General features: G+C 39.5%; 1 protein-coding gene across 1 annotated transcript in view; it reads left to right on the top strand.

Moving 5' to 3' along the window:
* Window positions 1-17,982, top strand: part of LOC136877309 (uncharacterized) — a 193,873-nt gene that overhangs the window by 132,175 nt on the left and 43,716 nt on the right. Inside the window, exon 13 of the mRNA XM_068228720.1 lies at window positions 15,327-15,486. Coding sequence (XP_068084821.1) covers window positions 15,327-15,486 — 160 coding nt within the window. The remainder of the gene's footprint in view (window positions 1-15,326; window positions 15,487-17,982) is intronic.

Raw genomic sequence — 17,982 nt, forward strand, 5'->3', positions numbered from 1 at the left:
ACGATTCGTAAGAATCCTAGTATGTAGTTTCGCCAGTTACCTGAGGGTTGTCTTGCTGTACCAGTCCTTCAGTAGGGAATTCCCTCACAGCAACCTGTTTGTAGGTCACTGATAAGAGTGATCGCAAATGGGACAATGCTTAACCCGTCAAAAACAAATTAGTCTTGTATTCTACCTGAGTGATCGCAAATGGGACTGATCGCAAATCGGACGACACCGACTCTCCATCTAACCCTCCCCCCCACCCCCCGCTAAAAGCACTCGGGCACTCAGTTAGATGTTACCTGTCGTGAATACATCGTGGTCAGTTGTATAAAATAACAAATTTAATAATGGAAAAGAATGAAGTCACACGCATACTCTATTGAACACGACAAAACATTGATTATTACAAATATGAATGCGCAGAGTTCGGCAGCACACCGATACGACATTGCTAACGACGACATTATGAAGCAGTTCGATTACCTTGCATTATCTGAAAGTTGGATGTATGAAGATGAAATTCTAGAAGTGGGAGGCTTTGGAATCAAAGCTTACATTAATAGTACATTTAAATCCAAAGAAAGTAATGTTAAAAGCAAAGTAAGTGGTGTAGCAATGTACAGAAATCTCAAGAGTGTTGCAGATTGTGAACCAATTCATTTCACTGTTAGTAGGAAACTACACTTGGAAGAAACTGGTGCCAATGATATTTGTATGGTAGGCGTAACTTTTAACGGACGTTCTCAACTTATATTAGCCTCTGTATATATTCATCCTTCCATCAGTTCTGGTAATTTGAAAATGTTTCTCTTTAGTGCGCTCATGCGTTGCTCTGAATCAAGCTTAATGATTGAGGACGAGTTTGATATTGATATTGATGTGCCATTCATCATGATGGCCGATTTTAACATAGACATCCAAAGAAATGAAAAGTCATGTGATTTTCTCAATGAATTAATTTGAATGTTGTGCCAAGGAACTATCCCAGCACACTGGGTAATTTATTTATTGATCTTACTTTTACTCGTAATATTACTCACGAACTCTTTAAATTATGTCTCTTGTTTCTCATATCGTAGACCACTACTACATAGAGTTATTACCCCCATTCCAAGTGGACTGCGTTCTGTTGAAGAAAATTTATTATCCACATCTATGGCGATGGAGTTTACTATAAACACCTCTGGCAAATCTATTCGTCCGTCCTACTGGACTGATTTGCTTTATTTCTGTTTTATTCCCTCCGGAATTACCTGCCGGTGAATCATGAGACATCAAAAGGTCTCTAAGTCCAGCCAATTTTGAGTAATCATAAAATCAAATCATTAAATGATCACTCCAATAATTGCAGGCGAAGGCTTACCCTAACCCGCAATACATTCTCTACTTAGCAGGTTGCTAAGCGACTAGCACTTTCATTAATATTCGGATATAATATAACTTTCATACGGTATTTACTATACGCGAACATTTTCTTGAGCCCTGAGCTCCCTAGTGCTGAATCGGTAGACCTCGGTTATCTTCGACATCCATATTGGCAACCTTTGAAACACAAACTATGAATCACTTATTCATCGCTGTGCGACATCTGGTGTACACTTTACGAACTAGTACTGTTGTTGTTTACACAGCAAAGCCAAACTATATAATTCATGCTAGTGACAAGATTCGCACCGGGAAATGTTATATAATGTTAAATAATGTATGTGTGACACAGTTGTTGACGTAAGGTAATAAAGGTTTAGAAAATTCATATCGTTCGATCATATTATCGATTCAATTCAGATTTCATTTCCATCCAGTTGGCAGTATAACCGGAACCGGCAGCGCTTCCTCCTTACTCCTCACCCCGTAAAAATCGGGCTCAAGAAAAGGTTCGCGTATAGTAGTGATGTCACTGCCTGCAGCCATATTTGATTACTACCTGTCAAGCCAGAGAGTATACACTTCCTCTGATCTCAGAATAATACTATTCCCTGCTAGATACTCTTTGATTCTACAACCTTTCTCAGCTTCCAAATATATTCAACAGATGGCAGAGCGTTCATAATAACTTACATGAAAAATGTCTACTTACAAACAGACCCCATCATGGCATACGCCTTGGAACAACTATCGAAGGACAGCTGCATTAGAAAGAGTGAAGGCCATGCATATTTAAAAAGTTCTTTGCCTGGCAAAAAACGTTCCTTCGAGATTAACCTATGAGCTAAGTTCCAGACAGAATTGAGATTAAAAGAATCATTGTCATCCACGACACAGTTCCGAGCTTTACACCAAGAACTGCAGAGTAAAAACATGAATATATGGATGGATATTTACCAAACAGACGGCATGATGACGTCAGGATTGCCGAATTCTGACTGCGAACTGCGGCATACCATAACACGCTTCTTATTAAATGTTCAAAAAAGCATTGAAAAGGGGAGGCTAAACAATATGACTACCGGTACGACAGGCATATCAAAACGAGTTACCTGATCTAGTTATAACGAATGCTGCAGAGCAGTACGGCTCCTCTAGTAATACTGTATTTGTCTTTTATTTCCAGTAAGTACGTCCACGAAACCCTCAAAACTAGTGATGGGCTAGCGACGGAATCGAGTAGAATCGAGTAATGTGCTCTTAGAATCGGTATTACTCGACTCCAGACTCGAGTCCAAGCATACTGGTGTCGCTATCTGTGGACATGCCTTAGAACTAAAATCTACTGTACTGGAGTGCACGGCATTCAGGGTCACCCACAGAATATTTTTGTGGTGTGGAGTGCAATATGTTTGCTGCTGATGATTGATGTTGTTCAGTCATCGGTCGTCAATAATTCGATTGTTATGATTATTATTATTATCATCATCATCATCATCATCATCATCATAGGCACTAAAGGTTGTGACTTACTAACAAACTGTCAGCTGTTTAGCTAGAACAGAATGACGTTATGTCCGCTGATTTGCTGCGTGAACGTACGCCACATTCTGGACGCCTCATCTTAATACCCGACATTATATCTGCCGAAAGTATGATGTACATATAAACTGCTGTAATTCACCTGTTCCCCCGGACGATTGTAGGCTTTGGCGCGGTTAGCAATAGGCTATGGTTACAATAAATCTGTCATACTACCGATCATATTAGCACATCTACGCCCGTGTATATGCATAATGGCTACATGAGATATAATTTACCAGTAGCGAAGCAATACAATGTGTGCAGAAATACCGTCTATAGTCTACAAATAGCACATGTTTAAAATACACTAATTACAACATACATACCGTGACAGGGATTTGAAATAATAATAATAATAATAATAATAATAATAATAATAATAATAATAATAATAATGTTATAACTTTTACGTCCAAGTACGTACATTTGTATGGTTTTCGGGGATGCCGAGGTACCGCATTTAGTCCCCCGGGAGATTTTTTACGTCCCAATAATTCTACCGACACTAGGTTGACGTATTTGAGCACCTTCAAATACTACCGGAATAAACCAGTATCGAACCGGCCAAGTTGGGCTATGAAGGCCAGATAAGCTATATTATCAATATTAGAATAGATGGCATATTCAGTGAAGTGTGTGCGAGACGCCGTAAACGGATATTTTCATATCTTATTATGCGTATTAAGTGGCATTATTATCGTTCTCAAGTAATTATCAAATTTAGGTTATTCCTTTTGCGCATTCATTCAGTTTTTTCATATCGTACCGCACTGTCGCAATCCCATAAACCCTCAGCGACCGCTTGTACGCATGCTTCATCCATCTACGAGCCGGCGAGTGAGCGAACGTGTGACGTCATGCTATCATCGAGCCTTCGCAAGCGAAGCGAGTCCGAGCCTGGACTCGAAAGAATCGAGTACCGCGATTCCAGGCATCACTCGCGCACATCACTACTCAAAACCCTGCGGCCGTTATAATAATGACAGCCTACCGCCAATTCTTTTAGCAATCTATATAAATAAAATCGTAACGGCGGTGTGTCTGTATATTGATTTTTTTTTGGCGAAATTTCCCTACAGTTATCCTTTTCAATTGTAATAATGACCATCTGCATACTTTTTAGCTGTGGTGTCTGTTTGTCTGAGTTCTTATAACTTGAAAACTACTGGATATATATTTCTACCAAACTTTATATTTAGAATCCACCTGTCATTGCGCAAGTTTTAGGGCCAATATCATTTCTGAATACCTAAATTTACTGGGGGGTTTATTCGAAACCGAAACCATGATTTTGCACTCCCGCAAAGTACGCATTCCAAAATTATTGGAAATCTACTATCTTTAACGGAAATCAATTAACTTACTAAAACTTTTTTCTCATGTGCATCATATCGATAGGAGAATTAATAAGGGAGATAACATGAACGGTCGGTTTTGCAGGCTAAGTCCAGAGAACATAGCGTAAAAAGTTTTGTACGTGGAGCAGATCGCAACGACCGTGTGTCTTTACATTGACTATTTTGGCGAAATTTTCGTACAGCTATCCGTTTAAAGGGTAATAATGACCATCTGCATATTTTTTAGATTTAGTTTCCTGTAAGTCCTCATTGTTGCCCCGCCCCCTCCCCCAAAATCAAGATTGCGGCACAATCTGCCAGACGAGCTAGAAAATTGAAATTTGGCAAAATTATACGTTTTAGCATGCAACCGACGGAAAACTGCCAAGATATTTAAATTTTTCAATTTTTATCTCCGAAGAATGTCGAAATATCGAGGCAAATCTAATGACGGTGCAGACCTCCGTTTAGAGGTATTTCTTAGCTAAACGGTGAGTCCTATCACAAAATGGATGGCACAATCTCAGCTCAAATTGGAGTGATCTACAACTTTGGTCATATGACTTTTTGTCGTATCTATATCCCTTATATGTTAGATTTGTCTCTTTTTCTCAATTGTAAGTAAACGTTGCACTTTTTACACGCATAATTCATACTTTGAATCACTTATAGAAAGGATAGAATCATTAAATTCTACACGATCATTGGCCCACACAATAGTCAATAGCCATATGTGAGCCAAATGCTATGTTTGTAGCTGTCACATAATTATCCGAAAAGTAATACACTGTGAGATAATCTTACCCAGATTTCACCCTATTCACCGTTTCTAACTCAATCTGACTCAAGATAGATGAGATACGAGAAAATATCATAGGAACAGCCATTTAGACTGCTAAATACGGCGTCTTATGGTACAGTCCGTTTGTCGATATGTCGTAGCGTTTATCAGCAGTTAATCTGTAAATGAAGGTCTGCAATATTTTAAGCATGCATATACTTTTATATGTCGATATACATTGATGTCGATTTGTAGCGATCGAGAAAGGGTGTGTCTTCTATTGCCTAGTACTCCCCACATCGACTTTGACTGGCGGTAGGCGTGGAGTCCTTTTCCAACTCCTGTGTAAATGGCATTAGTAAGGTGGGCCCACCATTGTAAAGAATAATTCCCTTCTCGATTTCACTTGCAGAAGGCAAGGGAGCGTCCAATTTTGTTCAAAACTCTCCTACCCGATTGTGCTTGGCTGTGGGCAAGGGTGGCCGCCATTATGAAGGAATGTTCCCATCTAAAATGTGAGGCATTAGTAGAGGCATGATTTTTTCGCTTTAACGAAAAACGCGACAAAAAATACTTTGAAACGATTTTGAGATATCTTAAAGAATCATATGATTCTGGTTACGAAATCAGTGATTTTGTTTTCGCGAATTGCAGCGAATTAAAGCGATAAGGCCAGTTTAAAGTGAAATGAACTTATTTTGCGAAAATGCATCGAAATTAATTGAAAATAACGATCTTGAAATTGTATTCGAATATCACGCGTGTGAAGAGAAACAGATGACAGAATAATGATTTCTCAATTCGTATTAATTAAAATTGTAAAAACCCTTAACGGTACGGCGATATAGAGTGACAGCTGCGGCCATGTATAGTGGAAAGGGCAATTTGTTATTAATCTTGATTAGGTCTATATTATAGTTCTAATCAAGATTAAGTTACATAAGGCATTATGAATGATTAGTAACTTTCTTTCTTTTTATTTATCTTTTATATAAATAATTCACAAATCTCACAAATTAAACATTTTGTGAATAATTTTACGAAATGATTAAACCGAAATTAAGGCGATGCGGTCAGCCCTATTTGGCGAAATAACGCGAAAAATTATTTTCTTTTCGCGAAATCGAACAAAAATTAATGCGAAAAAATCATGTCTCTAGGCATTAGGTGTAGTGGCCTGCTGTTTTAATGGAAACTCACCAACTCGATGTGATTGGCAGTAAGCTGGCTGGCAGTAAGAAAAGGGGCCATCATTATAATGATAACAGCACAACACAATTTTGACTGGCAGGAGGGAAGTTGCCCACCATTATAATAAAATCTCTTCAACTGTAATCTGTCTGGAAGTAAGAAAGGGGGCTTGCGGTTGTAACGAAAACTTTCCATATCGATTGTGATTCGCATAGCAATGTGGCCTGCCATTATAATGCAAACTTCCCAACTGCATTGTGAATGGCAGTAGGCAAGTTAGCCTGCCGTTATCATCACAACTCCGCAATTCACACTTTACATTAGAAAGAACGTATGGCGACCTCCCCATGCTGTTTCTCGGATAACGCTAAATGACATGCAATTTAAAAATTCTTATTCACTGCATGTACAGTATTTTACTTCGATATCCGTATATAATGTAGAATACCGTAGCGAAGCACGGGTACATTTGCTAGTTCTTACTTATAATCGTTACTTTTTACAAAATGTAATTTTTACTCGTAATTTACTTCTTGAAATAAAATTGCAATCGTTACATTCTAATAGGCCCTAATTGTTACAATCTAGAAAGAGATTTATATCGCACGGAATCAGAAACGGGGGGCAAATATGATATTTTTTTTAAAAGTTATACTACAACAGAACCAGTAACTTCGCCAGTTCTGGATGAGGTACTTTCTTTAAATTTCCAGTACTTCCAAAGACATCTTTCTTATACCAACGATGTTCTTAAAATTCAACACAGATATTCCTTTACGTGCCCCTGTAGTGCGTCTTTTCAGTAAATGCAAAAATGTATTTTTCCGCAGGGACGTCGAGTCTTAGCGATGAGAATTTTGAGAACCAATTAATTTACTTACAAAGTAAATGGCAAATTATTTGAAAGGTTAAAAGTCATTAACTAAAATAAAAGTGATCGGAACATTTGAAATTATCGTTTCCAAGGGTACTGATCAATCAATCAATCAATCAATCAATCAATCAATCAATCAATCAATCAATCAATACTGATCAGCATTTAGGGCAGTTGCCCAGGTGGCAGATTCCCTATCTAGTGTTTTCCTAGCCTTTTCTTAAATGATTTCAAAGAAATTGGAAATTTATTAAACATCTCCCTTGGTAAGTTATTCCAATCCCTAACTCCCCTTCCTATAAATGAATATTTGCCCCAGTTTGTCCTCTTGAATTCCTACTTTTATAAACGCCACTCAAACTTATTCGTCTACTAATGTCATTCCACGCCGTCTCTCCGTTGACAGCTCGGAACATACCACTTAATCGAGCAGCTCGTCTTCTTAAACTTTGCAGCCCTTTTGTGACGCTACTTTTTTTTTTTGTCAGAAATCACCCAGAACAAATCGAGCTGCTTTTCTTTGGATTTTTTCCAGTTCTTGAATCAGGTAATCCTGGTGAGGGTCCCATACACTGGAACCATACTATAGTTGGGGTCTTACCAGAGATTTATATGCCCTCTCCTTACATCCTTACTACAACCCCTCGCCCAGTGCCTGTATCCAGTATACCAAGGACCAGTTATAACAGTTGTGGGACAGCTTGCCTCGGAAGAGGATACAGCGAATTTATGACACCCTTCACGATAGAATCAGTGCATGCATACAAGCCAGTGAGGGTGCAACGTCATACTGATAAATCGGCTCATACTGCCAATTTTTTTATAAATTTTCTTGATTTTTTTAATCTCTGAAATAACATCACATACTTCCTCAACACGTGAAGTTTAATTTCGTTTCCTCCTCCTCTTCTCGGTGCTTCAATTTTCTTTTTGTCAGACAGAACAACATTTTAAATTTGCATATAATGAGTCATTATGGCATTAAGCTGAGTAAAGGGGATATTTCATACGTAGATTCCTGTAAGTAAGGTGTTCTCTCTTCCAGGATCCCGAGCCTCCTGATCGTTGGAAGGGAGTTTTGGATGGATCAGTAGAGGCACCAAGCTGTATGTAGTCAGGTATCCCATTTTTGAGACTTTTGACTACCTACGAAGAGGACTGTCTCTACCTGAATGTGTATACATCGCAGGTAAGGAAAACTCTCTTATGATAGGTCTTACGACGACGATGGGATAGGAAAGGGCTAGGGGTGGGAAGGAAGCGGCCGTCTCCTTAATTAAGGTGTGAAAATGGGAAACCACGGAAAACCACCTTCAGGTCTGTCGACAGTGGGGTTCGAACCCCCCATCTCCCGAATGCAAGCTCACAGCTTCGCGCCCCTAACTGCACGGCCAGCTCGCTCGTTGGGTGCCCTTCCTGACACCAACCCTATATGTATGGATGTAATTACTATTGCGTGTTTCTGTGGTAGTTGGTAGTGTGGTGTGTTATCTGAATATGAAGAGGGGAGTGTTGGGACAGACACAAACACCCAGTCTCCGATCCAGAAGAATTAATCAGAAGCTATTAAAATCCCCAACCCGGTCAGAAATCGAACCAGGGACACTCTGAACCGAAGGACCATTCACCTAAGGAGTCAATATGGATAGACTTAACATTAGCTAATTTCGGTCCTTACCGAGCGAGCCGGACATGTGGTTAGTGCCGCGCAGCTGTGATCAAGCATTCGGGAGATAGTGGGTTCGAGCTCCACTTTCGGCAGCCCTGAAGATGTTTTTCCATGGTTTCTATTTTTACACCAGGCAAATGCTGGGGCTCTGCCTTAATTTAGGCCACTTCCTTCCTACTCCTAGCCAGTTCCTATCCCATCACCGCGATAAGACCATTCTTTGTCAGTGCGACGTAAACCCTACTGTAAAAAAATCGGTCCAAAGGCATAACACACACACACATATATATATATATATATATGACTAACTGACTGACTGACTGACTCATCGCCGAGACAGAACTACTGGACATAAATGAAATTTTGGGGATACATTTATATTAGAGTGTAGGTGCTCACTAAGGGAGGATTTTTGGATATTCCATCGCTAAAAGGAAGAAAAGAGGGGTGAATTTTTAAAATGACGATATCTATATCTGAAAAACTTGAAAGTTTACAGACATAAAAATTGGTATTTGGAATCTCCTTTAAAAATAAATAAACACGTATTTTTTATTTTCGGAATATCCCATTAAGGGGGGTGAAAAAGGGGAAAATGGTTGAATACCTTTTAGTCGCTTAGGTGCGGCCAGTATCCAGTAATCGGGAGATAGTGGGTTCGAGCCCCACTGTCGGCAGCCCTGAAGATGGTTGTCCGTGGTTTCCCATTTTTACACCAGGCAAATGCCGGGGCTGTACCTTAATTAAGGCCACGGCCGCTTCCTTCCAATTCCTAGGCCATTCCTATCCCATTGTCGCCATAAGACATATCTGTGTCGGTGCGACGTAAAGCAAATAGCAGAAAATAGCAGAATACCTTTTATGAGGAGACTTATATATATATCAAAAACTGAAGATGTTACAGACACGAACATTGATATTTGGAATCTCCTTTGAAAATAAATAAACAAGTATGTTTGTGTTTTTGGATAATCCGATGAATAGGGGGTGAACAGGAGTGACATGTGGGGTGAATTTAAAAAAGAACATTTCTGCACATTATCTCAGACACGTCCGGCTCCATGGCTAAATGGTTAGCGTGCTGGCCTTTGGTCACAAGGGTCCCGGGTTCGATTCCCGACAGGGTCGGGAACTTTAACCACCATTGGTTAATTTCGCTGGCACGGGGGCAGGGTGTATGTGTTATCTTTATCATAATTTCATCCTCATCACGACGCGCAGGTCGCCTGCGGGTGTCAAATAAAAGCCTGCAGCTGGCGAGCCGAACTTGTCCTCGGACACTCCCGGCACTAAAAGCCATACGCCATTTCGTTTCATTTTTATCTCAGACACGTAACATATTAAAGATTTGAAAATTGATATTTGGAATTTCCTGTAAAGGTAAAGAAACAAAAATCTTTTTTCGGAAAATCCACTTAAGGGGAACTGAAAAAGGGGGTGCATCTTTAATATTAGCATATCTACAGTATACCTAAAAAACTTAACATGTTGCAGACGTGAAAATTGGTATTTGGAATCTTCTTCAAAAATAAGGAAACACGCATTCTTTTGTTTTCGGAAAAGTCCACTTAACGGGGGGCGGGGTGAAAGAATTGAAACATTAGTTGAATTATTTGTATGAGAATATAAATATACCAAAAAATCTAATCATGTTACAAACGTGAAAATTGGTATTTGGAATCTCCTTTAAAACCAATGAAGCACGCATTTAGGGGGAGGGAAAATCAACTTGGTAGGGGGGATGAAAACGGAGATGAATTCCTTTTACGAGGATACATATATCTCAAAAACTGAAGATGTTACAATCGTGATAATTGGCACTTGGAAGCTCTTTTAAAGAAACGCGTATTTTTTTTTGGATGGAAAATTCACTTAAGTGAGGAGTGTGAAAGGAAGTGAAGAATATTGAATTATTTTTATGGAGAAACTTATATTTCCAAACTGAAGGTTACAGACGTGAACATTTGTATTTGGAATCTCCTTTAAATAAAGAAACACGCATGGGGGTGGGGGTGAAGTGAAAAAGGAGTTGAGTTATTTTCATGAGGATACTTATATCTCAAAAACTGAAGATGTTACAGACATAAAAATTTGTATTTGGAATTTTCTTTCAAAGCAAGAAACACGTATTCTTTTGTCTTTGGAAATTCCACTTAAGGGAGGTGAATTAATTGAAAAATTAGCTGAATTCTTTGTATGAGAATTACTTATATCTCAAAAACTAAAGATGTTACAGACGTGAAAATTAGTATTTAGAATATCCTTTAAAAAAAAGAAACACGCATTTTGGGGGGAAATCAACTTGGGTGGCGGGGGCGGTGAAAAAAGTAGTTTAATTCTTTTTATGAAGATACATATATTTCAAAACTGAAGATGTTACACTCGTGATAACTGGTATTTGGAAGCTCCTTTATAAATAAAGAAACAAATATTTTTGGTTTTCGGAAAATTCACCTAAGGAGGAAGGGTGAATGGAAGTGAAAAAGTTTAATTCCTTTTAAGGAAAAGCTTAAGGTTACACACGTAAAAATTTGTAGTTGGAATCTTCTTTATAAATAGAGAAACAAGCATTTTTGGAGGGGGTGGATGAACTTTACGAGCTGGGTTGAAAAAGAAGTTGAATTATTTTTATGAGGGTACTTATATCTTAAATACTAAAGATCATAGAGGCGTGAACATTTGTATTTGGGATCGTCTTTTTAGGAAAAGAAACACGTGTTCTTTTGTTTTCGGAAAATTCACTTAAAAGGCGTGAATGAATTGAAAAATTTGTTTTATTCTTTGTATGAGGATACTTATATCTCAAAAAGCTAAAGATGTTAAAGACGTGAAAATTGGTATTTGGAATCTCCTTTAAAAATAAATAAATATGCACTTTTAGGGAGGGGGAATCAAATTAAAGGGTAGGAAGGAGGGGTGAAAAAGAAGTTGAATTATTTTTATGAGGATAGTTATATCTCAGTAACTGAAGATATTACAGATGTGAAAACTGGTATTTGGAATCTCCTTTAAAAATAAGGAAACACGCATTTGTTTGCTTTCGGAAAATCGACTTAAGGGGTGTGGGGTTGAAAATAAGTAAATAAGGAGTTGAATTATGTTTACGAGGATACTTATATCTTAAAAACTGAAGCTGTTGCAGACGTGAAAGTTGGTATTTTCAATTTCCTTTCAAAATAAAGAAACACGTATGTGTTATTTTCAGAAAGTCCACTTAAGGCGGGAAAGGAGTGGAAAGAAGTGAAGAAGAAGTTAAATTATTGTTATGAGTATACATTTATCTCAAAAACTGAAGGTGTTACAGACGTTCAGACGCAAACACTGGTATTTGGAATCTCCTTTAAAAATAATGAAACACGTATTTTTAATTTTCGGAAAATCCTCTTAAGTGGCTGAAAAAAAATTGGAAAATCGGGTGAATTTTTAAAATGAGTACCGGTATATTTACATTATATGTCAAAACTTTGCATGTTAGAGACAAGAAACTTGGTATTTGGAAAGTCGTTTAAAAATACAGGAACATGTACCTTTGTGTTTTCGGAGAAGGCACTTAACGGGGGTGAAAAGAAATGTAAATAGTTGAATTATTTTTTATGAGGATACTTATATCTTAAAAAGTGAAGATGTTACAGATGTGGAAATAGGTATTTGGAATCTCCTTTAAAAATAAAGAAACATGTAATTATTTTTTCGACTTGAGAGAAGACTGTTTCTCACATCTACAGTTCTATGTCGCATGGTCGTCTTAGCCCCAAATGGTAGTATCACAAACGTGGTTTACAAGATTTTCTGGGGTAAATGAAACTCAGTTTTTCGGTGAGTTTTTATTCTTTAGGAATGTTCAGATAATGTCTTAGTACAATGCCGAGGAACGATTACTTTGATCAAATTACGAAATCCACGCGAGCGAAGCCGCGGGTAATTGCTAGTATAATATATACGGAAGAGCATTACGATGGATATTATCTCTAATTTTAGATAATATTTTTAATATAGTGGCGGATTCTCATTAATTATATAATAAAAAAAAGAGGATGTCTCTTGTTTGTCCTGGAAGCCACAATAACATGATACAGTCATGTAGCCACTGCCCATCAACATAAAGCACGTTTAGTTGTAGGATACTGCTAATGTTAAGGTCACTCACGGCTTCCGGTTGTGATCATGCACAATCATAAATCATCTACAAAACGACCTTCCAAATTTGTATCCGTTTCTTTGTAATAAATCAGGAAGGGAATAGGCGGTGGCAGTTGTCATGAGACTTAAGCCGTGTTTCTCCGTTGAAGTACCTGAAATCTGTTGAGGAATTACTTTGAGTGTAAAATTCATGAGCTCCTCCTGAGGAATACATTCGCGATATCTCCAGCCTGTCGTAAGAGGGAAGTGAAACGGGAAGTCCCAGGGACTCTTAATTTGGGAGTGGGTTCCCTCCAGCTCAGCCTGATATTACTTCTACTTATTTACCTCAAACTTTCCTCTTTCGACTTTCCTTTCTGACCTCCGTTGGTCAATTCTTGTTTTCATCCATCCTAACGATAGCAGGTTTGCAAAACCCAGGTAGTCTTACATTTCCACGCCCTACATGGTCCTTCTTATTTAGTTTGCCGACACCTTCATTCTTCGAAGGGTGTAACCTCTTCCATTCTCTACTCTTATTAGTGGTCGCCATTCATGCTCTCATTCTGAGAGACCCTGGGGTCGAATGTATCACCAGAGACCTTTTAGAAGCCGACGTCGCATTATAACAACAAGTATGTATTGTAGGAAATGAAAACATATTATTATTATTATTATTATTATTATTATTATTATTATTATTATTATTATTTACAATTTGCCTTACGTCTGAGTGACTCGGATAGGTCTTATGGCGACGATGGGATAGGAAAGGGCTACGACTGAGAAGAAAGTGACCGTGGCCTTAATTAAGGTACAGCCCCACCATTTGCCTGGTGTGAAAATGGAAAATCATGGAAAACCATATTTAGGGTTGCCGACGGTAGGGTTCGAACCCACTATTTCGCGAATGCAATCTGGCAGCTACGTGGCTCGAACCACGTACATATCAGATGTAATATCTAATTCCCTGCACGGGAATTTATAATTTTCCATTCGAACCACGTAGCCATACGCGCGGTGTAAACCAAATATTTTCAGCAGAGTTGCAATATTTTTGTATCTCCTTTTGCCTTTGTTGCATTCCTTTATTGTCCAGTTAAGTCCACCTGACAAAAGTGAGTCGCAGAGTAAATACTCCACCCAAAATAGCAGGATGTCGGCTTGTAAAAGGTATATCTGGTGACATATTCGTCTCCAGGGGCAATCGACGTGGGAACATGGAATAGCTCCTACCTGAATCTGATATTACTTCCCCTTTCCTGTGGAGAAATATATCCATCCCCGATTACTTCTCACACGTTTGGATAACCCTGTATAGGCACATATCTATTATTCCGCTTACTTACAATATAAATTCAGAAATTGGACAGTTTCCTCAGAAATAACAGTACATTATTATGTAATCCCGGTCTAGAAAGCCAAGAATAACGGCCCAGAGGATTCGTCGTGCTGCCCACACGACACCTCGTAATCTGTAGGCCTTCAGGCTGAGCAATGCCGCTTGGTAGGCCATGGCCCTTCGGGGCTCTTGCACCGTGGGGTTTGGTTTGGTTTGGTTTGGTTATTTTTGACAAAAATATTATTATGTTGTATAAAAGCTGCCTGTAAATGGCAGATGTCTCTGTTGGTGGTGTATGTTCAAATAAATAAATAAATAAATAAATAAATAAATAAATAAATATTCTCTTCTCAGAATGAGAAAGCTCTCTTTAAAGTCATTAGTAGTAGTAGTAGTAGTAGTAGTAGTAGTAGTAGTAGTAGTAGTAGTAGTAGTAGTAGTAGTAGTAGTAGTAGTAGTAGTAGTAGTAGTAGTAGTAGTAGTAGTAGTAGTAGTAGTAGTAGTAGTAGTAGTAGTAGTAGTAGTAGTAGTAGTAGTAGTAGTAGTAGTAGTAGTAGTAGTAGTAGTAGTAGTAGTAGTAGTAGTAGTAGTAGTAGTAGTAGTAGTAGTAGTAGTAGTAGTAGTAGTAGTAGTAGTAGTAGTAGTAGTAGTAGTAGTAGTAGTAGTAGTAGTAGTAGTAGTAGTAGTAGTAGTAGTAGTAGTATTTTGCTATTTGCTTTACGATGCACCGACACAGATAGGTCTTATGGTAATGATGGGATAGGGAAGGCCTAGGAGTGAGAAGGATGCGGCCGTGGCCTTAATTAAGGTACAGCTCCAGCATTTTCCTGGTGTGAAGATGGGAAACCACAGAAAACCATCTTCAGGGCTGCCGACAGTGAGATTCGAATCCACTATCTCCCGGATGCAAGCTCACAGCTGCGCGACTCCAACCGCACGACCAACTCGGCCGGTAGTCTGAAAAAGTAGCCTGATCAGTAGTGAATTGGCATGTTGTCAACATGTTCTCAATAATTGTCAATGGTTGAAACCTAGTTGTTTAAGCAGTTCTGTATGAGACTGAAGTTTTTTATCTCCAGCTACCCAGAAATGATTCCAGTCCGCGAAGGGCTGTGATGGTGTGGATCCATGGAGGTGCTTTCATCAGTGGCAGCGGGAACCCTACTATGTACGGCCCGGACTACCTAGTAGAGAAGAATGTAGTGGTGGTCACTTTCAACTATCGTCTGGGAATATTAGGTAAGACACAGGGGAAGACCGGCTAAATCCGTAATAACTGAAATACACTGAGTGGCCAAAAGTCATGGGAAGACACTGAATGTGACGTTAATGACGAGTTGCTACCCCGCGAGCCCTCTAAACGGCAGCAATACGGCGAGGCCTCGATTCTGCAAGGTGTTGGAATCGTTCTGGATGGACCTGGACCCACACATCTTGCACTACTATCCATATCTGGTCTTGTGTATTTCGTGCAGGGTTCATGGAGCGTACACCAGTATCGACAGCATTCCATAAATGCTCGATTGGATTAAGATCGGAGGATCTGGAGAGCCAATCCATGGTCGTAACTTCACTGGAGTGCTCCTCCAAACACCTGTGTGCCACCACAGAGCGGTGACATGGCGCATTGTCCTGGTGAAACATGGCATCTCCATCAGGGTACTCTAGAGCCGGAAAGGGATGCAGATGGTCTGAAAGAATGTCCCCATAACGTGCGTCCCAGAAGCCGGACAATGGGGCCTATTTACGACCATGAGTACGCCACACAGACCAGAACTGAGCCCCGTCCGGCCTGGACACAACCTTGTTGACACGCAAGATCCATAGATTCATGGGACATACTCCACACTTTCACGCGCCCATCACCTCGATACAATTGGAACCGGGATTCATCGGACTATACCACACGCCGCCACTGTTGCATGCTCCATTGCCAATGTTCGCGGGCCCATGCACGTCGTTGAGCTCCGTTTCGAGGTGTCAGCAAAGGGACTCGAGTTGGTCGTCGGCTGGTGAAGCCTATGCGGTGCAATTGCCTTCTTACAGTCCTGGTAGAAATGAGGTTCTGACTCCCAACATTCAACTGGGCGGTGATCTGACTCACAGTAGCCCGTCGAGCACCTAGTATGATTCTGCGGAGGCGACGTGATGTTCGTTCGTTAAACACCCGTGGTCTTCCCCTGAGGCGGTTTACGCAAGTGGTAACATCCCCTCTGCAATATTGAAGATCCACCCTCGACACTGTTGACCTCGGAAACCAAAATTCGCGTGTAATCTCCGCAATGCGTCATGCGCCATGCGTCATGCGCCGATGATTATCCCACGTTCAAAGTCGGTTAACTCGCGACGGGTTGCCATCTTCACGACACTGGTGTCTGTGATAGACTGCTCAGCTAGGCTGCAGTTAGCCGCAACGCTCAGCATATTTTCTAATGGGGCACCCCTTCCCGTGACATTTGGTCACTCATTGTAGAACTTAATTGAGGATTTACCCCAGCGTGAGGAGAAGATTTGAACAGCTTCTTACATCCTCTAAACATCTTGTGCTCTGAAGGTAAGGTTGTAAATAATACAGTGAAACCCTTTGGAGGTAGTATCAAGAAACTTCAGCACCTGGAAGACAGGCTTTTTTTTAACGTGAGTACTTCTTCAGTACATTGCTACATTGAAATATTATTTTATTTGTAGTGTTACTGACAATTAATTCACATACTGCTATGGAATTACCCGAGGATTTAGCCGAAGTATTACAATTAAGTGAATAAAAACAGTATATTATAATATTGCTTTGAAGTACGAAATAAATAAATACATGGTGCTGTTACAATAGTCCCAGTGTATCAATATTATTCCGATAATCATTCTCACACTAATTTAGACTTACAATTTTCCCTTGATATTGAGGATATAGCTAAATCTTCCCTACAGCTGAAGATCATATTGATTGATTGACCAGTTGATTAACTATTCATTTCAACGGCCTTAAATATGTAGGTCTGACTCCATGGTTAATTGGTTAGCATGCTGGCCTTTGGTTGAAAGAATCCTGGGTTCAATTCCGGGCCAGATCGGGGATTTTAACTTTTATTGGTTCATTCCTCTGGCTCGATGACTGGGTGTTTGTGCCATTTTCAGCATTAGAATTCATCTCTGGTAGGGCCCCATCATCAGAGACGCTCAGGTCGCCTATAGGGCGTAAACTCAAAAAGACTTGCATCACGCCTCTACGGAGGCCACACGCCATTATTATTATTATTATTATTATTATTATTATTATTATTATTATTATTATTATTATTATTATTATTATTGTACCGGAGGTACACCCGCCCCGTGCATTTAAAATAAGCGCCCTTTGGAAGGTCATCTAGACATAAACTCTGAAACTGATAGTGGAAGAAGTTCGAACATTTTTCGACAGAGGTCTTTACTGTCAACCTATGAGAGGATGGACAATTGAAATTCAAGATAAATTTATTATTCATTAGTTGGTAAAACTGAATTGTTTTTAAATTGTTTTTGGTGTTCTAAAGTTATCAGTACTTCTATCTCTTCCCGCTAACTTAATATTTCATCCAATAAGACATTTTTGATATTTGTTAAATAGCTGCCTCTGTGGATCAGCGGTAGAGTGTCGGCTTCCGGATCCCAAAATAGCGGGTTCAAACCCGGCAGAGGTAGTGGGATTTTTGAAGGGTGGAAAAGTCCATTCGACACTCTATGTCCATGTAAAAT

This window comes from Anabrus simplex, chromosome 7 (assembly GCF_040414725.1).
Source record: "Anabrus simplex isolate iqAnaSimp1 chromosome 7, ASM4041472v1, whole genome shotgun sequence".
In the NCBI taxonomy this organism is placed as follows: Eukaryota; Metazoa; Arthropoda; class Insecta; order Orthoptera; family Tettigoniidae; genus Anabrus; species Anabrus simplex.